This window comes from Photinus pyralis, unplaced genomic scaffold (assembly GCF_008802855.1).
Source record: "Photinus pyralis isolate 1611_PpyrPB1 unplaced genomic scaffold, Ppyr1.3 Ppyr1.4_LG3b, whole genome shotgun sequence".
Taxonomy (NCBI): domain Eukaryota; kingdom Metazoa; phylum Arthropoda; class Insecta; order Coleoptera; family Lampyridae; genus Photinus; species Photinus pyralis.
In genome coordinates this window covers 15,618,587-15,644,834 of record NW_022170510.1, presented here as the reverse complement: position 1 = coordinate 15,644,834, position 26,248 = coordinate 15,618,587, and the positions used below count along the sequence as shown (strand labels likewise).

The window sequence follows — 26,248 nt, the reverse complement described above, 5'->3', positions numbered from 1 at the left end:
TACATTTCGTCGCTATATTCCACTTAAGAAAACTCGTAAACTGTATTGTGTGTCACGCATACCATTCTGAGATGATGTAAGTACAATAAAAAATATCAATCTAGAGAATAGAAATATTACCATACGCAATCTCCTTGAAACTGTTTCAATAAGCATGGAAGCTGTCGTAAAAATGATTTAGAGTGCATATGAAAGCAAATAGCGACTGATTTTTCCGAAAACAGAAAATTTATTGACATATTAAATTAATTGAAGATATTCGGGTAGTTAGATGTATATCTGTGGAACAACCTTAACATATTCCCTTCGCACTATTTAAATAACTTGATGGTATTGGAGACTCATCTAATTCCAAGCTCATACAGCCAATTTCCGTGTGTGCGCCCCAGAGGCCGAAAGCTTTCTCGTGTACCTTCTACTCAGATACGTATAACAATAAAGCGTACGGGCTTCATTGGTTGCCAGGTCCATACGTTATTTATTCATTGACGGATACGAAAAAACCGTTGTTATACTTGTAGAAAAATCTGTACAAATCATTTGCTTTACAAGGTAAATTAACTTGTGCTTTTTACAAAAGATTAAATTCGAAAGGCAAGTCATCGCAAATACAAAGTAAGAGAGATTCGAGTTTGGTATCCGTGAATATTTATGACGCTTAGACTTCGTTTTGACTTAATAACAATTGAAAGTCAATAAATAAGGTAAATATATAAACCTGTCAGCTTGTTTCGGATCGAGGAGGTGCAGGTAGGTACAGATGTATAAAATTAATTTGATATTATGAAAACGCCAAGTTTGTCACCGCCTTTCACTGCAGATTGCAAGATAAATATGCCATTTTTTTTAACTCTTATGAAATTTAGATATATCAAACATATTAATATTCTATAATGTAAACTCTGTCTCAAGTTAAGTTTATGATAGGTACACGCCCTTTTAATTAGAAAATAACTATTTGCAATTCAAATGTTTACAAATATAGATCCTAAAGATTTTTTATAAAGTTGTATACGTATAGATTAAGTTTTGATTATGATAATTTTCGGTTAATTAATATGTATAAAAGAAGTCAACGGATGGAATTATCTATATAGGTTGGTATAGATAGAGTCCTATAAATACCTATACGCACGAAAATTGAGAGCCAAATTAATTAAGCGCTCGTGAAAATTTAAACGGGTTTTGTCTTCTTTTATTACTCGACTGAAATTGTACAGTTTGTACTGCATTTCTTTTAGGGAAAACTTCATAGGTTAGTTGTGGCTTGTGATATAATATAATATAATATAATATAATATAATATAATATAATATAATATAATATAATACCCCGCAGGGGGTTTGGGTATCCAAACTTTGGGGAGTTGCGACCCCACGGACCTGAGCAAGTGGAGAGAGGCTATTCCAATCTCTCTCCAATTCTACCTTCCCAGAACCACTTCCGCATCGTACCCTCCATAATACCCCGTTTCCTGATGCTCCTTTCTCTCTCTCCCGAAATCCCAAGGTGTCAACCGTGCCGATGGGATGTATGGCCCTGCGTTAGTGGGTTCCAAACGGTTTGTCTGTGTCGTATAATATGTTTGTAGTCGTCCGGGTGAGTCAGCGCGATCATGAAATTAGTAGTGGTCCGGTAGGGCTCCGCTGGTGATCACCTTTTGTTTATACACCCTACGAAGCTGGCGGTAGCTTTAAAACGCGCCTGTTTTTTGTTTATGGAAGTTCAAAAAAACATAAACCCTAAGGGCGGCAGGGGGCTTGGATCGGACCCCCATCGGAACCGTCCGGATGATCGATCCGGCGAGAGAATGGATGGTGGCTCCATTTCTCGTTTTTGTGCCACCAGACCCGATGCAACCACTGGCGTGGAGACGGCGGAATCAATTCCCCGGTTCCTGTTAGTAAAGAGTACCGAAGACGGTATGGACAACTTTGACAAAATGAACCCATTTTTAATTACGAGGTCAATGTACGGTTTAATTGGAGAAACTAGGTTAATTAGAAAAGTTAAAGATGGATTATTAGTACAGACGAAAACAGAAAAACAGACAAAGAAACTTCTTGAAACAACTACGTTTGCAGGAAAAGGGGTTACAGTTGAACCGCATGGTCAACTAAATACATCGAAGGGTGTTATATATTGCAAGGACTTCTTAAACTGTACAATAGAGGAAATACTGGAAGAAGTGAGGCATATTGGAGTAACACAGGTTAGACGGCTGAAAACTAAAAAAGATGGCGTATTAGTTGACACACCCAGTCATGTACTTACATTCAACACTCCAAATTTACCAACAAAGATTAGAGCAGCCTTTTATAGTTTCAATGTCAGGCCATTTATACCTCCACCAATCAGATGTTTTAATTGTCAACTATTTGGACATGTTGCTGAAAAATGTAAAGTTGAGAAAAGATGCGCGTGTGGAAAACCTCCACATGATCCACCTTGTGAAGAACCCAAAAAGTGTGTGAACTGTGAAGGTCCACACTCTGCTGGTTATAAAAACTGTCCGTCGTATAAACGTGAATGCGCAATACAAAAAATTAAAACCCTTGAAAAAGTGTCATATGTAGAAGCAAAGAAAAAAGTATTAATTAACACGCCTAAACCGAATATGTCCTACACTGCAGCGGTGACTACTCCGACTAAAGTAGAAGATCTCATTAAACAGATGTTACCGCGTATGGAAAATATAATTAAGAATACAATCTTTGCAGCTGTAAATCAATCAAAATCAATAAGCGATTTTACTGTCCCATCCAGATCGAGATCAGACTCGGTCTCAACAAATGCCTCTAAAAGAGGAAATGATCATTTAGACACAACGTCTGAGGATGAAAACAGAGCGCCTGCAAAGAGAAAACCAGGGTGGCAGAAGGGTAGACCAAGAAAACCACCCTCAGAGAAATAATTTTATATTTATTTTTGTATCTTTCTCCAATTAAACTACACTACTATGGATGAAGCTATCAACCATTGGAATTGTAATGGTATCATACACCACCTTTGTGAGTTTAAATTATTATTACAAGAAAAAGACCCTTTCTGTGTATGTTTACAAGAAACTCATTTACGTCCAGGTCAGCCATACTCCCTACGAAATTACTCTATAGTAAGGAAAGATTTAAACACGGGCCAAAGGGCTCATGGGGGAGTTGCTATAATTATTAAAGAACATTTTCCATTTAACCAAATTCAAGTTAATACACCATTGCAAGTGGTTGCTATTCAAATTCTGATCCCTATCAAAATAACTATTTGCAGTATATATTTAGCCCCCGATGAACAGGTACACACTGCAAACATATGGAATGTTGTCCGTCAACTTCCAACCCCATTTATTATAGTAGGTGACTTTAACGCACATAACCCTCTATGGGGCTCTACAAGACTGGATAACCGTGGTGAAGCGGTGGAAAATTTACTGGAGAGTCGAGACATAACACTGTTGAATAATGGATCTGCGACACATATTGCAGCTCGGTCGGGTGCTTTCTCTGCGATTGATCTGGCTATTAGCTCATCCGCTATTAGTGATATGTTGAGGTGGACAGTACTAGAAGATCTGTACTATAGCGACCACTATCCCTGTGAAGTAAAAATAAATACTGCGAAAACCAATCAGCAAATATCACGATACTGGATATTGTCTAGGGCAAATTGGGAACAGTTTAAAAACAAAGTGCTAATGGCGGTTGAAGGGCAGTTTGAAGTCAGCATTGAATTAATTACCAACATCATACAGCAAGCTGCAAATGAAAGCATACCGATAGGGGGAGGTGAAACAATGCGGAGACGCGTACCGTGGTGGAATGCTGAAATAGCTACTGCGATAAAAGAAAAAAAACGTGCTTTAGACGCATACAAGAGAGTTCCTGTTGTAGAAAACCTTATTGCGTACAAACGTGCCAGAGCAAGGTCCCGAAGGCTCATGTTGGACGCGAGAAGAAAATCTTGGACGGAGTATGTATCATCACTAATGACTGATTCTCCACCATCAGAAGTGTGGAATAAGGTGAGGGCAATCAAAGGCAGATCTTCACACCGACAAATAACTCACCTGAGAACTAATGGCGCTGATATTACAACAAATTCAATGGAAATAGCGAATACAATGGTCCAATATTTCGCAAATATCAGTAGCACAGAGAACTATAGTGCAGACTTTAAATTAATCAAGTTAGAAAGAGAAGTAGCACTTAATTTTGAAGGTGATAACGACCTCGCATATAATGCCCCATTTCAGTTTTTTGAATTAGAGGAAGCCTTAAAATACGCTAAGAAATCTGCCCCTGGTCCTGACATGATAAATTACCAAATGATACAGCATTTACCTGGGAGAGTTAAACAAGCTTTGCTTGCAATCTATAACAAACTCTGGCAAGAAGGTGCCTACCCCAACTGTTGGAAATCAGCGGTAATCGTCCCTATTCTTAAGGAAGGGAAGGATCCATTAACGCCATCGTCGTATAGACCTATAAGTCTCACGTGCTGTCTTGGAAAGGTCCTAGAAAGAATGGTAAATTCACGTCTCTCCTGGTGGTTAGAAAAATATAACCTATTAGTGCCATACCAGATGGGTTTCCGTAAAAATCGATCGACAGTTGACCAACTTACATTTGTGGAAAACTACATACAAAATTCATTTAAATCTAGACAGCATGCGGTGGCAATATTTTTCGATATTGAGAAGGCATACGATATGGCCTGGAGATACAATATCTTGCATCAATTGTACAGTTGGGGTTTTAGAGGGAATTTACCACGTTTCATAGAATCCTTCTTATCTGATCGGTGGTGTCAGGTTCGTGTAGGAAATACTCTTTCCGAGCGACAATTTCTTGAAAATGGAATCCCTCAGGGATCAACATTAAGTTGTACTCTATTTGGCATCGCTATTAACAGTATATCGGAAAATGTTAATTCGGCCGTTGGTCGATGCTTATATGTTGATGACCTTTGCATTATCAGTTCTGGTGACACGATCGGTGCCATAACACGTAAACTTCAACCATCCATAGAATCCATATATAACACCGCTAAAAACATAGGCTTTGTTCTATCACGTTCTAAAACTAAATGTATGCATTTTTGCAGATTACGAAGACCTCATTACGATCCTCTTTTGTTTATTGCTGGTGAACCCATTCCATGTGTAGTATCGCACAAATTTCTCGGTATGATTTTGGACTCAAAACTCAATTGGAAACAGCACATTGATTGTCTCGTGCGGAAGTGCAAATCTAGGCTGAACGTGATAAAATTCCTATCATCGACGCGTTGGGGAGCGGATACGCGTATCTTAATACGCATTTATAAAAGTCTAGTAATGTCACAACTAGATTATGCTTGTGTTGCCTATTCCTCGGCCAGACCATCCTTGTTAAGAAAGCTTGATACTGTACACAATCTTGGATTGAGATATTGTCTCGGTGCATTCCCCACTACACCTGTAATGAGTCTCTACTGTGAGTCTAGTGTTGAACCGTTGTACATAAGAAGAACGAAAATGATATTGACCTACACCCTTGCAATCAGAGCAAATCACCAGCACAGAAACTGTGTTATGCTTACCGAGATCGATAATAGCTATCAGCAAAAACCAACAATTACAAGACCTCTTTCTATCAGAGCAAATGAAATTGAACAAGAAACTAATATGTCAGCATGCTCGGTATATCCTGATACTATCAGAGAAACACCTCCCTGGTTATATCCAAGTATAAACATCCGTCTCGACCTCACTGTGTGGGCTAAGCAAAACCACTTACCTGCAGAAATGAAAAGAAGGCTATTCGAAATTTTGGCAGAGCTTTCCCCGGATGTAACAATCTATACAGATGGATCACGAACTGAATATGGTGTTGGGTGTTCTATTGCAATAGGAAAAATAGCATACGCGTGGTCATTATCTCCAAAAGCATCGATTTTTACTGCAGAACAATATGCCATTTGGCAAGCTTTGCGATACTGTGAAATAAATCCAAATCTCCAGTCAGTTGTAATAGCTAGTGACTCCTTAAGCTCTTTGACAAGCCTGCAGAATCTTGCATCGGCGGATATTTTAACTAAAATGTGTCAAGAAACGGTTATTGCAATTGCGTCCAATGGCACTGTGGTGGATACCGGCACATGTAGGAATTTTAGGAAATGAAGTTGCAGATCGGGCCGCAAAAAGAGCAGCCTCGGAAATAGAAATAGATGTTTCTGAAATTAAAAAAAGTGATCAAAAAGTGTACATATTGCAACGCATGAAAGAACTGTGGCAACAATCATGGCAAGAAAACAATACCTTTTTAACTCAAATTAAGCCCAGTGTTGTAACAACATCACCAGCGTTAAACTTACCACGTCAAGAAAGTGTGCGTCTCCACCGGCTTAGAATGGGACATACTGCAATTACACATACTTACCTTTTAAAAGGCGAGAACCCTCCACTGTGTGATTTATGTATAATAATGCCATGTCTGTAGAACACATATTATGTAACTGTCCAGCCCAAACCGTGCAACGTAACTTATGTGACGTACCACAAAATCTGGAGAATTGTCTCACAGACGTCCAAGGGATCAAGAGTACGTTACTATACTTAAAGCAGTCGAGTTATTTCACTAAAATATAGTATTTCGCAAAGGTGGTCGATACCCGACAAGAATGATTATAAAAAGGATATAGTGATAGTGTAGTAACATGGTAGGGAAGGAATATCTTTGTAGAAACAGGGCTAATGACCAATGTAGTTGATGCCCACAAAAAAAAAAAAAAAATAAAAAAAACAACTATAATATAATAAATAAATCTAATAAATAATATAATAAGAAATAGATGTTTCCTATAGAGTCTATAAATACCTATCGCACGAAAATTGAGAGCCAAATTAATAAGCGCTCGTGAAATTTAACAAGGTTTGTCTTCTTTTATTACCGAGCTGAAATGTGTACAGTTTGTACATGGCATTTCTTTTAGGGAAATTCATAGGTTAGTTAATATAATATAATATAATATAATATAATATAATATAATATAATATAATATAATATAATATAATATAATATAATATAATATAATATAATATAATATAATATAATATAATACAATATAATATAATAGAAATAGATGTTCCTGAAATTAAAAAAAAGTGATCAAAAGGTGTACATATTGCAACGCATGAAAGAACTGTGGCAACAATCATGGCAAGAAACCAATACCTTTTTAAGTCAAATTAAGCCCAGTGTCGTAACAACATCACCAGCGTTAAACTTACCACGTCAAGAAAGTGTGCGTCTCCACCGGCTTAGAATGGGACATACTGCAATTACACATACTTACTTACCTTTTAAAAGGCGAGAACCCCCCCACTGTGTTATTTATGTAATAATGCCATGTCTGTACAACACATATTATGTAACTGTCCAGCCCAAACCGTGCAACGTAACTTACACGTGACGTACCACAAAATCTAGAGAATTGTCTCACAGACGTCCAAGGGATCAAGAGTACTTTACTATATTTAAAGCAGTCGAGTTATTTTACTAAAATATAGTATTTCGCAAAGGTGGTCGATACCCGAAAAGATCGATTATGAAAAGGAAGTAGAGTGATTGTAGGGAAGGAATGTCTTTGTAGAAACAGGGCTAATGACCAATGAAGTTGATGACCACAAAAAAAATATATAAAATATAATATAATATATTATAATATAATATAATATAATTGTATGTAAAAGAAATAGAGTGATAGTTTTGCAACATGGCAGAGAAAGACTGTCTTTGTAGAAACAGGGCTAAGGGCTAATGATCAATGAAGTTGATGTTCACAAAAAAAAATTTCCACCGCAATATGATTACTCTGGAGCGATGTAATTAAATGAAACTACATTTAATGTGGCTATTTATAGACTCCCCTGGCTGCGCCGTTCGAATTGCGCCCATTTACTAAGAACATAGGACATACAGAGACAACCGTTCTATTTTGGCTAATTGGATCTTAGGTATATAATTCCTGGTAATTGATTTTTACAGGGCGAGTCTGACAAATTGTTAATTAGTAGGTATTACAGCGGGTGGGAAAATTTATTGGTGTTTTCTGTTTTAATGTCGTTTAAAAATTTGTGTATGAATAAATTCAGTTCAAGTGTTTAGAAACTTACTCCTGTACAGGGTGGTCCAAATTAGGCTTTCTTATGGAAACACAATTTATTTTAAGAGATAGAAAAATGGACCTAGGTGTCTGGAGCCCAATTTTAAAGATAAAATCATTGGCGCAAACAGAATTCATACAAATTTTGAATATTTTATGTATTTTCCGAAAACACCGAAACATATATAGGGTGGACCATATGAAAAAATATAGTTTAGGGTCGTAATTTAAAATATAAACCGTTCAAGAAAGAATAAAACAGAATTATTAATTTGGGAAAATGGATAAAGCGATTGATATGCGTTTTCTTTGTTAATGTTGCCTGCTGAAATGAATGCGAAATATGGTTTGTCATTTATTTGTGCAAATTATTAGTCTTAGTACGATTTTTCAACCACCGGTTATGTCCCTAAAGTGTACGCCGCGCTGTTTCCAAAATCAACCTTTTTAATATTGTTACTAAAAAACAAAAAAATTACACAATTTCGTTTCATAATTCGTGGCAGCTACGGTTCGAACCAAACCAGGCTAATTAATGTCAACACTACGCACTTCAAGTTATGAAGCTTTTGCAACTTTAAAACAAAATGACTCAAAAATATAACATACGTTTTGCTTATAGAATGCTTAGATGATAGTCTTGTATGTAAGCTTAAATTCACATGATGGGCTCTATGTGAACCGAAATGTGATTTGAACAATGTTTTTGCGTACGCGTTGTTGAGTTGCCTATGAAAACTTATAGTTACAAATGATAAGTCACCGGAGAATATCATATATATATCAACTTCTCTGATTTAAGTAAAAATTCAACTTTACAACTTAGACAGTAGTATTATAGTGTAGGTGGACTTTTGTACCACAATTAACTATCTAATTTTACCTATGTGTGTTACCCATATTTTATTTAGTTTCGTAAGAAGTAACACAGATATTTCTAATTAAAACCAACTGCTTTATAATAAATTTCTAATAGCTTTATTAATATTAAAATTGTAGGTTGACAACTTTCAAACAAAATTGTGCTATAATTTACTTCTATCGTAAGTATATCATTTCTAGATTACATTCGAAAACTATTTGTTTTTCAGTTTTTTTTTATTTGTCAGTTCTCGTGATGAAACTAAATTTAACCGAAATTTGGTATGCGATTTTGTAGGCATGTGATCTTGTAGTATCAGGTTTTAGAGCGTGCAGTACTAGAACTACGCTGGCATGAACTTATAAATTAAGATGGACTGCTAATGCTGAATTGACAAATGACACCTACATGGGGGCAGCCATGATGTGCACTCACTTGGTGCGAAATTCAAATCAACTAATAAACAAGCATAGATTGTGACTGTGACACATGTCATTTTGCAAGGCTGCAATAGTCTCAAAACTTGAGCACTAGGAAAATTCCCCTAGAAAATAACTAAAACGTGCACATCATGGCCGCGCCATTTCATACCTCTATGCAACTGTTTGATCAGCAGTCCATCTTAATTTATAAGTTCGTGTACGCTGGTGTTCTTATTTTATATTTGCCTTGAAGAGGCAAGGTAGAATGCGCTGGAATAACTAAACCCACATCTCATGTTCTCGACATGCGACAACCCTTATATATTTATTTCACCAAACTGATTTTTTCGACACAAGTAGATAAGGGCAATAACAGATTGGCCTAATCACAGGAAGCGCAGCAGTAGATAACAAAAACAAGGTAGATCACATTTTGCGTGTCATTGTTTCCACCTGTTCCAAATTCGATAATATAGAAATATTTCATGTACAACTGGAACTTTACGACTCTACAGCCCGTAAAAATCCACGCTCCTTTTCAGTTAACTATATCATAAGGATGTGCACCTATATACCCGTCTTGCTTTGCGGTACTTAGTACACAAACGAAATTACTTCCTGCCAATTTCCTGACCCGAAAGATCAACCATGTGTTATAAATTTTTCTAATTGAATGTTATTTTCTTCAATGCGGCATCAGAAAAATAACCAGCTGAAAAAAATGGAAAATATACATCTGTACTAATATCTTTATACACTTTCATACAACGCATAAATTTCTCGAGAATGTTTATTTTATATTCTTGCGCGGTGTGTGTTTACACGCATTTATGTGCAACTTAATTTCCATTTACGTAATAGCCGCGTATTCGTAAGGTGGACGGCACCTCCTCGGTTAATAATATATTCGACGCGCTTTATACTGAAATCTTGAAAGTTATAGAAAGCTTTTGAAAGCTTGAATGGTGTAAAATCCATCTGGATAGTTAGAATCAGGCAAGCAAAAGCACTTAGCGAGATTCGCACAAGAGTGCACGATTTTACGATTAAATCCTATTTCGAACCAGACTCGGCATAACAAGAACTCTAAGTGCTCTTGGGAATATTGAACAGTTCAATTTACTGATAAAAAAAGTTGATTTACTATACAACAGAGCTTTTTGTTACATAAATAGGAAAAAGGAGAACCACTGTTACTTTATATTTCTTTTTTTATTGCTATTTTTTTGATGGATGATAAACCCTTCTTTTTGTTAATTATCGCTAGGAAGGAAATCGGGTAGGTAATTACACGTTGGATTAAAACTAAATTTGATGAAGGTGAGTTATACTGACTTCCCGTACATGCTATTCCATATGCTTTAGGTAGGTATAGTCTGCACCGACTAATTCATTTCGTGACGGTTTCAAGACTTATATTAATAAATAATAATTATCCACCAACCACTGATCAAGTTACATACAATGAGTATAGTCAATTCAATTTTTTTAAAGTATAATCTACAGTTTCGTATTGGTCATTCAGTTTGGTAAGTAAAATCGAATTTTGTTATAACGTATATATTTAGATTGCGAATTGCCATCATCAGGCCTAGCGTCAATTGTTTAAAAGGCAGCGTTTTTAGAATTTAACATGAAGTGCGTGTTACTTATGGATATGGAATATATACATATAAATGACATACCACAAGTAGCAAGATAGCAATCTTGATGCACAGAAAAGCTTTTTAATGCAATTTTTTACACGGAGTTCGTATAGCGTCTATATTCCTTCGATACAACAACCTCCGAATAGGTACTAAATCTCTTGGTTTATACTTATATATGTGTCATTATATCATCAAAAAAGCTATTATTATGCGTGCTTTGAATCCATCATCAGGTATGGTATCATATGTTGGGGAAACGGCGTTTTCTCAAATCGAATCTTTATATTACAAAAACGGGCGATTCGAAATATGTTCATACTTGCCACATTATGCTTTGTAAAACAATACGAATTCGGCGCTTCTGTGTACTATGCCCGCCCAGAAAAAGCAAAATTAAAGAAGGCATGATAATTTTGGGGCTTTCGGTACTATTGAATAGTATATTTCATTAGGAGTCCGGAAAGCAGGCTTTTTCCGTGCGCGCGTGGCAAATTCCACCCATAACGCTCTAACCCTGCTAGAATACCAACTTTTGTTTTTTGTGTGACGTATATCGTTAGATTCGTAATAAAAAATGCTATTCAATACAGTATGTACTTTTTTTATGGCCATATAAAATAAATTCAGTCTCCGAAACGAAACGTTGTATTGAAAATCTCTCAACAGTGTCTTGTAGAGATCAGAAAGTGCCAATGAGAAAGTGTTATTTTTTCGGTCTAGGACATTATGGCGCCGCCGAAAGGGCGCGTGGACATAAAGGCGCGAGGACAGAAGGACGCGGGACATAAGGGCGAGGGCCACAAAGGCGCGGGGACATAAGGGCGCGAGGACATATGGGCGCGGGATAGAGTATTCTCTAAAAAAATATATCGTACTTAGTTAGTTTATGTTGATATGTTATACCATAGAGTAAACAACGTTTAGAGATACCGCGCTGTGTAAATTTTTGTCGGCTAGGGACTATCCTTGAATATAGATGGCCATTGAATGCATCAAGTGTCTCCCTCTTAATTCCAGAATAGTGTACTTATTTTCCGTCTAGGATTCAAACCTACGCAATTAAAAGCTCGCGAGTACCAAGCTTTTTATGATATAATTATGTAACTGTATACATGTCGTACGTCCCACGCATTGCATACCTATAAATTGCGCAGCCAGCAAAATGGTTTTTATTTTCATAACTTGCGTCTACATTGTGACTGGATATTATTATTTATAATATGTGCGCGCCAAGAATTAAAAAAAAGGGTTATATTATTGAATGAAGACATGTTTAAATACCTATCTACATAATGGGGGGCCATAAATATTTATTAATTGAAGACATAAAACCCAGATATTTGCAATATTCGGCAAAATTGCCTTTAATCGGGGTATATTGACCTTTTGTTTTGCTTAATAACCTACTGTAGATTCCTATATTTTGATTTGATTACCAGAGAATTTAATTTGACCTCATCCGGCAATCTACGCTAAATCTTTTAAGTTGCATGGTTGCACAATAAACAATAATTAAAACGCGATGTCTCTTTCGTATCGTGTTTCGTGATAATTGGGAGCATTTGTGGTCTGTGGATATGGGTATCTAAGAAACTATCGACCTATTATATTTAATAGTTTCCGTTTTTCCCAAAATTTTGGAAACATGCATGGTTACGCGACTTGTTAGCTGCTTTGAGAAATTTTATCTTCTCCATACATCGCTTCATTGCTTTATCAAAGGAAAATCTATGGTTAGCGGTCTATTCAACTCTATTGAGTCTATTTTGAATTTTGATATGTCCAAGGTTCAACCACCACCTACTAAACCTAATACGGAATTACCTACTGGAAATGTCCATCACTGGATCACATTGTAATTTAATATCTCGATCGAGTGACGTAAAGATCCAATGTGACATAAAAAAGTTTATGTGATTTAGTCGAAACCCACAAGTCATGAAAATTTTAAGTTAGCACCATTAGCAAGATGAGAAAAAATTACTAAGGGTTTTGTTAATGGTTATTTGTTCGTATCTTTGAAAATAAATGAACGCCACCGCATTTTCTAAACATTTTTCGGTTTTTGACCATAAGTTCGTTATTTGTAAAGCTACAAGAAACTCCGAAAGGGAAAATTAATCAGCATAAAATTCTGCAATTCTGTGCGACTTTGTATCACACCACACAACACTATTCGAGGATTCCCCCAGGTGCATGGCGATCAAACTGTTCTACCATTTTCCACAAGAATTGCGGACGCCTACGTCGGCCAAAAAATTTAAAAGTCAAGTCGGTGAATTTTTCACATTTTCACCAACAACTCATACCTCGACTCATACCATCACGTCAACGAATACCTCCAACCAAGGCCTGCGCGACTATGATTTATTGTAATATGGATATGATGTAAATGATCAGAAATTGGGGAAAAATAATTAAAACAGCTGAATTTTTCCGCGGGTGAAATCCCGGGGGTTGAAAGGGGTGGAAAGTGGTACTTGGCAATTTGTGGTAATAGGTACATATTAATTTCGGGCGAAAATGTTCAATGTAACAGTTATAGAGAATAAAATGAACAACTTTTCTATCTGCGCTATTTTCACATTACTTACCTCTAATTTTCCTAGAAAAACCGGAAAAACCTTTTTTCGTTTTTTGTTCTTACTTTTGCGAAAAAAAGTCGTAAAGGTTTGAAATTTGTAGGAAACAGCTACAAAAAAGGAGACAATTTTTTTGGGACCGGAAAATTGAACCGTTTCCGAGATCTCACGATTTCTGAAAAAAACACATCTTTTTCAAGGAGATGAAAAATCTATTTTTTTCATCGCACAGAGGTGCGGGGGGTAGTAAAATTTTAGGGAAGACTTATATTTTAATAAACGAAAATAAAAATTATTATTCCTATAGAAAAACTTCTAGAAAATCGCCAAAAACTGGAAAAACAGATTTAAGATATACATGATTTTTGACATGATCAATCAACGTTTTGGATGTTAATAAAGATTTTTTCGAAATCTATCTTCTTGCTTATCTTTAATGTTTGCTAAAATATTGTCTTTTGTTTCCTTATGCTCAACGTTTTAGTTAAAACATCTTTATTATTTCTTTTTTCTGCATTTTTACCACAATAAAAGCAATTCGAAGTAAAATCGCTTCCTGAACAATTTGTTTTTGTTCACTTACTCTTCTTCCTGGCTATGTTTTACAGCTGATGCAATTGCGTTGGGCTTGTTGATAAACTTGCAAAATAAAATTCGCTATAAGAACGTCTGTTTTACCGGCCAAAACAATAAATGATTTGAGAATTGAGATATAAAACCTGGAATAAACTTCATGATAGATTCATCTCCTAGGAAAACTGGAGGTTATGCTGGTTATGTGAAAATAGTGCAGATACAAAAGCTGTTCATTTTTTTATTCTCTATAACTTTTGTATTGACCATTTTCGTCTAAAATTAATTGCTTTCCCACAATTTGCAAAATATGTACCGCTTTCCACCCCTTTCAACTCCCGGGATTTCACCCGCGGAAAAATTTAGCTGTTTTAATTATTTTTCCCCAATTTATAATCATTTCACCTGCCTGAAAAACCCGGTTTTGCCCCGTAACTAATTTTTTTTTTAAATAAATTATTTTAGCAGCTAGCTTTTTAGTCTGGACCACGGTGGTATACGGTGGTCTATACCACCGTGGCCTGGACTAATATGGAAATAAATGAAATGAGACATTTTGATAAAATATGGATTTTTGTGTAATTTGTCGTTTGCTGTGGAATAATCCATGAAAAATTGTATAACAGAACGATTTAAAAAATGTTTTTTACGCATAATTAACGAAGTAAATGTGACTGTTTCGTAATTGGTAACGTTCCCATTTGTATTCTGTGTCAAGACGAATCCAACGATATACCAATGACCATACCAATACGTTCATACCTCTATGAATCGAGTAGGTAACTCTTATTAAATTGCAAGTTTTTTTTGCATAGTTATCAATTTACCGGACTTTTTTTGTCAAAAAATCGTATGGAAAGTGGTACTTTTTTTCACGATTTTTACTATGCGTTTCCATGGCGTTTCGTCCTGTCTATGGCCAATTAATAGCTCAATTGTTGAGTGACAGAAAATGGCGAATGTCAATGATATTATGCAATTATAGATTATTAAGGATCACTATGCAAAAAAATTTCGTGTACAACACATGTTGAAAGTGTCTTTTTTTCATGAATTCGCTTGATTCAAACTGCAAATTCATGAAAAAAAGTAACACTTTCAAAACACTAGTTGTACAAATAACTATTACAATTGAAAGTTGTTTCTCTCAACTTTTTAACATTTTTTAAGGTGTTCGGTTAATACTGGATTATGATAGTTAATTTTTAGATAAACAGAATGAAATCAGCTGGTAGGTCCCTCGTTGTGAATGAACTTACTCATACTATAAATATGTAGCGGTTTCGAATTACTTACTACCTACACTGGAGTACAGTTGCAATCGCAACTTTCATGAATCATGACGTAATTTCATTTAAAGCTCAGCTTTGAAATATCTTAAGCTCTTTTAAAGGCTCCTATAGACGGATATAACAGATTCGAATACAGCAACCAGCATTTGTCACTAGATAGCACCATTGCATGGCCATAAATTGTTATAAACCAGCAATCCCTATCCCGTGGCATCTCTAAACGTTATTTACTCTATGGTTATACCAACAGTCATTACACAGGGCGTTCAGGATACCAAAAACATATAATGCGCAATGGCAAAAGATTGGGTCACACCTTTTATCACTTTTGACTTGTATGTTTGTAGCGTTGGCCATTTATTTAAGAAAACATTAAAAAAGAACGGATGAACCGATTACGCTGAAATTTACCTATACGGCGGGGTAAGGGCGGTGGGGGGGGGGGGGGAGAATTGTGAATCTATCAAACCCAAATTTTGGCATTGCCTATTGTAGTGTTGGATATTCAAGATTATATATTAATTAATCTACAATTATAATTTATCAATTTTATTAATTAGCACGCTTACCTACATATCATTATGTCAATGACTCAACTCAGTGTCCACTGTATCTACTTAATCCTACTACAACTATCGTATGGTGTCGCCTATTAGTAGATACTTTGAAATTCGTGCAGTTCGGTTCATAACTAACGCAGATGTTATTTTTCAATTCACGAACATCGATCTACAAAATTTGATAAAGGATCAATTTGCAAAATTTCATCGTAATCGGTTCATCCGTTCTCTTTTAAATGACTATGGACGTGTAAAAATCGAGCGAGTGAACGATTTGGGAGAAAACATAACAGACTTGTTTAAACAACTCGGCGCCCTAATGTCCGGTTCCGTTATTTTTTCTTCGGCAGCGAAATTCGTTGATAACATTCAGAATTCTGGACATTACACCCTTACATAATACATTGAAAACCAATGCGGAGAGACAAAATAAAATTGCTTTTATGGATTTTCTAACAAGAGGCTACAAGATATTTGATACCTAGTACCTATAGCTATACCTATATGCGAGTTTCCCCATGAAGATACAATCATTACGGTTACTGCTATAGAAGTAAGTAATGTTATTCTTGTTATTTGTTTGTATTATTAAATAGCCTCTCATATTATTTTGCATCGCTAATGAATTGTCCATAAATGCAGACCGTTGCATTCATGGACAATCCCTTTGCACCTTTAAACATCAGAAGTGATATTGGGGGTTACCCAACATGACTACACTTAGCTTGCAGCGACAGTGTTCATCAATAAAAGCTCTACTTACTTTGAAAGAATTATTCGTGATTTATAAAATGCGTGCCAACTATACAGAAAAGGATTATGCCTACCTAAAAAACAGAAGTTATATAAGGGAATAAACAGTTGTTCGCGATGGGTAGATGTTTAACTGCGTAACGTAACGAATTTTATGTCTATTTAAACTTACTAATTAAGCAATTAAGCTGTCGTCGATATCAGTTCGAAGAAATATATTTATACACGTATAGATAGGTATACTGTAAAACAAATAGGGACGTTGAGAGAAGCGAATCTTATAGATTCTGGTAATACAACTCTATATTTTATTGAATTTATTGCTACATATTTATGAAGTAACATGTGTACTTTATAAGCTTTAAACTTTATAGAATATGGATTTCAAATACAGTTATAGCTCGGGCATCGTTTAGTGTAGGTATGTTTGTTACACGGGGTTACACGTACAGAAAATCGATAAACAAAACGAGTTCATTATACTTTAATAGCAGTGTTCGACTGTTCGTTGTTGATTCAGAGAAAATACACAAAATGTGTTATGTAAGTATAAGATTATCGAGAGCGTTGGGGCGTAGTTCTTTACCTACCAATCACTTAGAAAGAGAGTTTAATTTGTACCTATAATTTTCCAAGTTAAATATTGTTATACGCGAGTGCGGTATCACCATATTTATCTTAATTACCCGCCGGAGGACTTTATAGGGGTTAAACTTTAAAATTGTTGGAGGTTTGATTTTCTACACCCAAGCTGGATTCCTTATACCACGGTTCAATTTTTGAATGGAAATAATGCTAATGTATCATGATAAATTTGCTTTTGGAGCAATATAAAAACAGTAAAGAATATGAATGGATTATTTTTATGCCAGTTCTCTATTTCTTTTTTGTTGAATATATGAATGCAGATAAGTTTTATTTATTGTATTAAAATGCACGAGGAAGGCATGAAATTGTAATGTATTCGGGAAAAAAGAATTCTTTGCTACTCCCTCGGTGTGTAGCCACAATACAATTAGACTTTTAATGAAGTTTTGTACACGGAGACAAAGAAGTAGGGATATAATAAAGCCGTGCAGTTAGAAAGGACAAAAGTGTCGTTACCTAGATTTTGAGAGACGGAGAACGATAGTAAAAGATATCAATGCGAAATTTGTGCAAATAAGAATGTTTCGTAAAATAAGATTGCGATTATAAAACCGTGTTCTCGCCCCAAGCGCTTGACAATTTTCACCTGAAGCGTTTCTTAAATGTGCGGATATATTTTCTAGCGAGGATAAAGTTAAATGCTAGAAGGAATGTAGACGGTAGCTGAATGCAAAAGAAGGATTTAAGGAGACGGGAGGATTTTGTAGGACTTCAGCGTTTTCGGTTTATGGAAGGCAACTTCCGGCGCACGCGATAACTGGTTCCGGAAATGGAAACTCCCTCCCTTTTCTAATCGAATGCAGGTATACCTACTTGATAGGAATAAGAGTAAATGCACCGTTTTGGAAATGTGGAATTTAGTGGTCCTAATAATTTATGCAAACGTTCCCTTTTGCAAATATCTCAATAAACCATCCCGTACAATTCATACTTAACTAATATGACTGTAAAATTAAAGCACACTCGCATATTAAAGGCGTCTTCCGCGACAAGCATGAAATATATTAACAGGAAATTAATTCCGTAACGCCGAATAACTTTGGCGTATAAATTCCAATTTCAGCGCAAAGGGCAGTATGCATCTCCATTATTTCGAATTGAAGATGGTACCGCGGCAAAGTAAACGGTCTCGTAATGAACATCTATTTAATGTAACCCTTTTCCGAACAATAGTATACAAAGCAACAGAAGGACGGTTCCATTGTTCTTTCCCCTTTCCCAAAGGACTGTCTCTTTCTCCATTCTTCCAATCCTTTTCGTAATAAAACACACGCGCTTGCTTGTAGACGTTTTACATTTCATTTAACATTAGTAGTTACGCCCCATCATATATAAGAACACAAAAGGCTAAATAGCAGGAAAACTAAGATTGGTATAAAATTCTCATTTTAATGAATGCATATTTTTCATTTGTAAGAAATTTTGAACGCCTTATTCCTAATAGATCGCCCATTGGACGAAGTTTTTTAACAAACAATTTAAAATATCCCAAATACAAAGCGGTTCTTTGTTATTTCTATTCGGTTCATTTCATAGTAATAATTAAAAGCATGTGTGAAATATATGGTTTTTGGAGTTATTTACGAGATACCCGCTCTTATACACGGCTCATAACCCTTTCGAGACCCCGTTGAACTACATTGTGTAATGTCTTGTTTAAAGCGGCTTTAATCCTTTGAACTACAAACGTTAGTCGTTTTATTTCTATTAAAAAATCCTGTCGGACAGATTTACTGAATGGGAAAATTAACGCTTCCTTTTCTTATGTGTTAATCAATTTTAGTCATTTCATACGAACAGTGCAGCATTTTCGAGTTGCATATACCTATCTGTATACTAACGAATATAACAATATCCTTCATTTTAAGAAGTTATGTAATAAGTCATGATTTACGACCATATAAATTTTTATATACAGTTTAAATACGGTTCGAATAAAGACATCATTTGTTTGGTTTACAGAGCGTGTAATAAAAGCAAACCAAACCGAGCGAGCAGTGAACACAAAGGGGTCTTGTCTGCTGTTTCAGTGCTAAAATGACTTGGCAGGGTAGTTCTTTGCGGTATAGCACGAAGACAAAAAATAAAGCTTTTTAAATTTCATGCATCTATATTGGAGTTTGAATTGCGAGATTATAGACAAAATGAACGATTTCAAAACACATCAAATGTAACGTGAAGGGGATAATTTATGTTCATGGCAATACAATATAAAGTAGGTATATCGCAAAAAGCTCGTAAACAATATTCGCTGTTAAAATGAATCAAAAAATTAATTTAAATAATTTTACTGATAATTATACAAATTGAACAACGTGTAAACTTTAGCACCTGAACTTGTATATTTCTATCAGTACGTACATAATCTTTTATTTTATGCAATTAATGTTATTTCTCTAAATAAATATATACAACTTGTATACCTAGATATAAACTTCAATTGTTCGCTGATGATGACAGCCTTGCTGTCGAAACGCGTTCGAGGTTTTAATATATTATTGTGGTTTATTGATGTTTTTGTTTGACTTTTGCAACTTTAATTTAAAAAAAAACGCGTTTCGCCAGTATAATAAACATCATTAGTTAGCAAGATAGTATAAAACTACAAGTGAGAGTAAAAGTGTACAAGTTCTATCATTAGATTTTCGTTATAGGAAACGTTTGATTTTTTGCACTTCTTTCGTAACAAGCAGCTGCCCGGGTGCTTACCGAGAATGAGGAATCTCTGAGATGGGTGGTCAACACTTTCAGCCCGTTTAAGGGTGCACAACCGGACGGGATATTTCCTGCTCTTCTGCAGAAGAGCCTGGAGCCTCTGCTCTTACATTTGTTGGACCTCTTTAGAGCCTCTCTGGCCTTAGGGTATATCCCCGAAAGCTGGAGAAAGGCAAGAGTTGTGTACCTACCTAAGCCGAGTCGTGCCAATGTGCACATGGCGAAGGATTACAGGCCCATCAGCCTATCATCGTTTCTTCATTCGCGTTCGATTCAATTAGTGAGGCTGCTAAAAGATTTGGCAACCGTAAGATCCGTGTCATGCTCGGAAACATCTATTATCTTCACTTGGGACGACTGAGATGAGCTCATCGGTGACTATAGAGCATGTCCGTAGGGTGGAGTTTTGTCTCCACTGCTGTGGTGCCTGGTACTAGACGGGTTTCTCCGCACTCTGAACGGAGACGGAGCGTATACCTACACAGGATTACGCGGACGATCTCACGATCGTCATAACTGCACGAAAATTTCCAAACACCGCGGAAAAGCTCATGTAGGCGGCTGTTGAACAGCTGGTGGTACAGTAGCCATGGCCCCTCTGTTAACCCGGAAAACATCGAGGTTGTTCCATTTACGAATAGAAGGAGAGCGGACCTTGATGGGTTCACTCTTTGAAGACGTCAACTACTTCTGACCAGGACAGTGAAATATTTGGGAGTAATCATTGACTCCCGCCTGACTGCTTGTGTATGAACATGTAGAAGGGATTTTGGCTATACATGGAGCTTGAATCCTCAACTGGTATATAGGATTTGTACTGTAGGGGTTCATTGAATATTAGTGGAGTATTTTTCTTACAAAGTGTGTTCTACCAGTCTGAATCATTTGAAATCTAACGGATTTGTCATTTTCGTTGCATTGGGAATGTTTAATTTTTAAAAATTCACAGATTTCGAAATCCATGCAACCATCGGATACATCGGAAAAGACAACCGTATAAACGAGATTTGTAAAACATAAACACCTCTTTATTCAAACGTCACCCTTCTGAATAATAAGCGGCGTAACATGCTTATAATACTATTAAAGGAAGTGTGATGAGAATTAATTCGTTTCGTAGATAATTGGAAAAACTAAAAATCGGCATTTCTAAAAAGTTCAAATATTTTAGTAACAAAGAGAGCCATCGAAAAAAGTTTCAAATAAAAGTTGCAAGTTTCGATGGGATAAATTCAATGGATGTAGGAAAATTTTTTTCAAAGTGGCGGTTTTCCAGATATTGATATCATTATTTTAAATGGACGCTATAGTAGATTTTTACGTCACTCGATAGAGAAAAAATTAAAAAAAAAATTACAAAACCAGTGATACTAAATACTTAGTATTTCATTTGGAAATCAACCTGGCTTTTTTGCCTCGAAGTTTATATGATGTATTTCTTATGGCAATAATTCCATGGCTCATTGTGATTGAAACCAAATTCGTTCATTTATTGTCTCGCAGTCACCATCGACACGAAATCAAAATTGCCATATGACGTTATACGGTTATCTTTTCCAACGTCTCCGATGGTTGCAAGGATTGCGAAATCTCTATCGAGTGACGTAAAAATCCAATATGGCGTCCATTTAAATTAAGGAAGTTGATTTCAATATCTCGAAAACCGCCATTTTGAAATTTTTTTTTCTACACTCATTAAATTTATCCCATCGAATTTTGCAACTTTTATTTGAAACTTTTTTCGGTAGCTCTCTTTGTTACTAAAATATTTGAACTTTTTAAAAATGGCGATTTTCACTTTTTTCCAATTATCTACAAAACGATTTATGTTTTCCAATAATCGCATCGGAATATACATTAGCACACACAACTTTACCAATTTAACCGAATCTGTAAGTGTATAATAATAACAAAGGTAGCCATGTTATCCTACTCACTTTAACACACCCTGTATAATTAATAAACGTTTATGTATAATAAATACATCATATATATGGGTTTGATAAATTGTCTATTTAAACACATAAAAACGCTACTATTCTGTTCAATTTATATATTATATATATATATATAATATATAACATTATAATATATAAGATATAATATATAACATATAATATGTAATATTGTATATAAAGCAACAAATTACGTTTATGAAATTAACAAAGAAACGTTTATTTGATAGCAGATGTTAAATTGATACGTTCCTACAAATAATTTGGCTTACAATGTATCAGGGAATATTTTAAAATCGGTACAATTTTTGTCAAATAAATCAAGAAGGCATATTTCCCACTGTATAATTAAACCATATTAGATTATAGTATATATTGCATAATAAGTGTGCTAAGAAGCCTATTTCGCACGAGTATTTTGCGACACGAGCGAGCGCAGCGAGCGAGTGTTGTAATAAAATCGAGTGCGTAATAGGCATTAGCACTCGAATTATGTACTATACTTTTTCTACGACTTGAATATAATTGATAAAAGATTGATAGATTACGATTGATTTGGTTCTAAATATTCGAACTTCGAACTAAAAATTAGAACTGTCAAGTGTCAAATGTCATGGTCTATTTAAAAGGAATACAAAATACAACGTAACCTCACTTATATTCCATGAATGCACGCCAGCGAGCAAGAATTTTATAAATACTTTTTACTTAGATTGGAAGTGTATTGCAGGGTTTTTACATCCCTATTCCTTACTGCAATGTGAGTTTCATTTTAGCACCATAGATGCAATAGCCAATAGGATACAAGATACAAGTGTTGAAGTTGAAGATTACTACCTAACTAGCTCAGGTGGTGTTTGTGCTCTTATTCATTACAGTTTTGAACGATTTCTATTAGTTGCCAATGTATTAGGTACCTAACTATCGATAATACTAAACGCTGCGTCTTTTAACGAGTTTTCCCGGGAAGGAAGCATCGGACTACCCGGTATTCTAAAGTGCATTATTCCGTGTTCCATGCAAGTCGTAATTGGCACCATACATTAATTCTTCGAGTACTTATTGTAGTTTTCTAAAATACAAAATAGTAGCAACAGAGTTTGCTTAATTAACTAAACGCAGCTTCAAACCATTCTTGAGTAGCCCATTACGATTATGATAAATAATTGGACACGGCTAATAAATTACATACAGGCTCCATTCTCCATTCTCATACAAATGGCAATGTTTAAACAAATTATGAGTAATTCTGTTCAAAGAAGTTTACAAAATGTGAAACATAACCTACTACAACAAAATCTGACGTTACTTCATTCATTAGGCAGGGCTGACAACCTACTAAATTAACATTTCGCGTTTGACATTTAACCTGTTACGTAATATATATATATTAAGTAACAGTTCTAATTTTCATTATGCAACCGTATGATATAATGAACGATTTAGACGTGCAGTACAGGGTGACATTTTGGGTATGTTTACGACATAGGAGTAGAAAAACAAATAAGTTATGCTAGTCTTTGTTTCATTGGTTTGTATAGAAAAGAGTTGCGTAAAAAATGCATGCATATAAATGCATTATTTTGCATAAACTTTGTTTTTAGATGCATATATTCAATAAAATAAATGCAAATTTAAGTGCATACTATTTTGACGTTCTACATCGTGCATATATGCAATACCTACGTTTTTTAAACATTTTTAAGCTTACCTACCTATTCACAATTTAGAATAGATGGAAAATAGGTACCTACCTATATCAATTCCCATTATAGGTAGGTAGGTTTTCGGTTGCTATACCTACCTATAAGTTATAGGTACGTATAAATAAAAATATGTGATTTATTCATATATGGATTTTATATTGGATAAGAATTACTGCCGACAATGTCCTTTAGCATAAATAAAAGTTACTTTCGTATAAACGTATATTTCCTGACCATCAGTAGCTTCTTCCAACATTTTGCTAATTTATAAGGAAATGTCAGATTCCAATGGGAAAGGAATCTAGCGGGCATTATTCAATTATCTGATGTGCATAAATAGCCACCTAATTCTGAGCGTAGAACAAAATACCTATCACAAGCTGTCGATAAGTACATAAATCACAATGGAATAGTCTTTGAAAAATATTTTCCCTGAATTAAACCGTATAATGTTTACCTATAGCGAAGGTATTTCAGAACTGCTATGGAAATTTCAAGAACAGCAGCAGGTAGTGTAGGTATGTAGTGTGTAGGTAAATAGACAATGTTATATGCAAAATATTGAATTTATGTATTAAGTATATTAAATAATTTTCCGCATATAATTTAATTTTCACCAAATTGCAACACATGATTATTTTTAATAAAAGTCGTTATTAACACAAGTATAAAATCAGAAATTCCTTCCAGAAAAGTGAAACAGACGTTAGTGGGCACATGTATCATATTTTGCTACCGTATATACAGCTCGATGAATTCACTAAAGGCGGCGTAATGCTAAATCTAATAAAGAACCGCTTCGTATTAAATTAAATCACTAAATATAATCGTTATCTGAATGGAGAACCCTTTAAGTGCAGCATTACGTCGAATGAAAGCAACCAAGAGAATAAGTAAGTATAGAAATAAATTGAACTCGCAAGGGGTTGGAACATTAGATCAGGGTGGACACACACAAGTTTCCTTTAGTCACGTGGCATCAGTTTTATGGTTATGTGTAGACCTGCTGGGGCCGCAAATGAAGGATAGAATATATTGGAAATTAAGGAAAACATAGCTTAAGAAAACAAAAAAATCGTAATAAAACGAAAGTTTTGGACAAATCCTATTAACTTGATTAAATAAATACAGCCATTCAAACCGAAAGTTAGTATTTAAATAATCCATATGTTTACTTATATACTTTTATATCTTTTAATCAGTAAATTGTTTCAGTTAGCACCTATGCTTCTCCAAAATACTTATAACAGACTAAGCATTAATCATGTTTATTCTCAGACCGCGGGTAAAGTAAATATTTACAGATCGTATCCTTAGGTTTTTGTAGCGAAATCTTGAAATTTTAAGTGGAGTACTCTTCAATCGTGAATGTAATGTAAATTTAGTCAACAAAAACTGATGTATAACATATTGCTCCTCTTGCAGTACTGTATAACGTCGTAATAATTGGCACTTTTTGGCAATTTATTACAACTTCCAATAATAAGACAACTATTATGTCATTACTGGTTGAGTTAATAAATTAACCTTGAGCTCGCTAAGGATGTATCACAACTAATACCTAATGTAAAATGTGCATAGCCCGTGATCTTTGTTTAGAACTTAATTCAAGATCCTGCAGCATAGGTACTTGTTACGCATGAAATTCAGAAGATATTCTAAGAGATCATAACTTTTTAAAACATTCCTGGCTGCTCTCTCGCAACGCTGTATAATGAATGGTGGGCACTCAGGCAGTATAAAAATGTAAACTGGGTTGTAACACAGTCCCCACTTCTACTGCACTCACCAACTATAATAACTGTCTAGCCTAGACCAAGCAGATTCCGTATGCTCTATACGTTTCTACTCTCCTGGTTGGAAATATATTCAGAATGCAATGTTACTAGTTTAAATAATACAAAACAATTGTTTATTTATATAATTTATATATTGAATGGCTGTCTCCCTCTCACTCTCAGTGTATCTGCAATTTTATGTGGAGGTAGACGAATTTTGGCAATGACGTCAGAAGTGGGGATTGGAATTGGCGGGGATACCGGGCCAGCTCCCATTACCACTTTTAATTTCGTTCTTGGATGGTTTTCTAAGTCTTTACGAATTTGGGGATAATCAATACAAATTAAAATTCTTGATTTTATTTTTATAAATTGCTTAATATTTTTTTCGGTTTTATAGGTGTTTTACAACTTTTACAAAATGCAGTCTAAGCAAATAGTGCAATTTGAAGTAAGTTTTAAAAAAAGATTGGACATTGAGTGTTACTTTATGGATTTAATTTGTAGAAATAAGTAAAAAACCAAAAGCAGTACTTTCTTTCGCACCCCTTTTCCACTTACGACCCCCTCCCGCCCAATGACTTTATTTTTTTATTAATTTTTCAAGGAAG

The 26,248-nt window shown here is 35.1% G+C and overlaps 2 protein-coding genes and 1 long non-coding RNA gene across 8 annotated transcripts in view; 2 read left to right on the top strand and 1 right to left on the bottom strand.

Annotated features, from left to right (window-relative positions):
• LOC116166312 (homeobox protein abdominal-B) overlaps positions 1 to 26,248 on the bottom strand; it is a 441,837-nt gene that overhangs the window by 79,269 nt on the left and 336,320 nt on the right. The window lies entirely within an intron of this gene.
• LOC116166384 lies at positions 1,811 to 2,914 on the top strand. Its single transcript, XM_031481339.1, has one exon. It carries the CDS (start codon positions 1,811 to 1,813, stop codon positions 2,912 to 2,914), a length of 1,104 nt encoding a protein of 367 aa, XP_031337199.1.
• The window catches only part of LOC116166316, a 32,131-nt gene continuing 23,128 nt past the window's right edge, over positions 17,246 to 26,248 (top strand). Inside the window, exon 1 of the long non-coding RNA XR_004144301.1 lies at positions 17,246 to 17,378. This is a non-coding gene — a long non-coding RNA (uncharacterized LOC116166316). The remainder of the gene's footprint in view (positions 17,379 to 26,248) is intronic.

Bases quoted from the DNA above. Each gene is read 5' to 3' on its own strand.
- LOC116166384 (XM_031481339.1), top strand. From the start codon at position 1,811: ATGGATGGTGGCTCCATTTCTCGTTTTTGTGCCACCAGACCCGATGCA.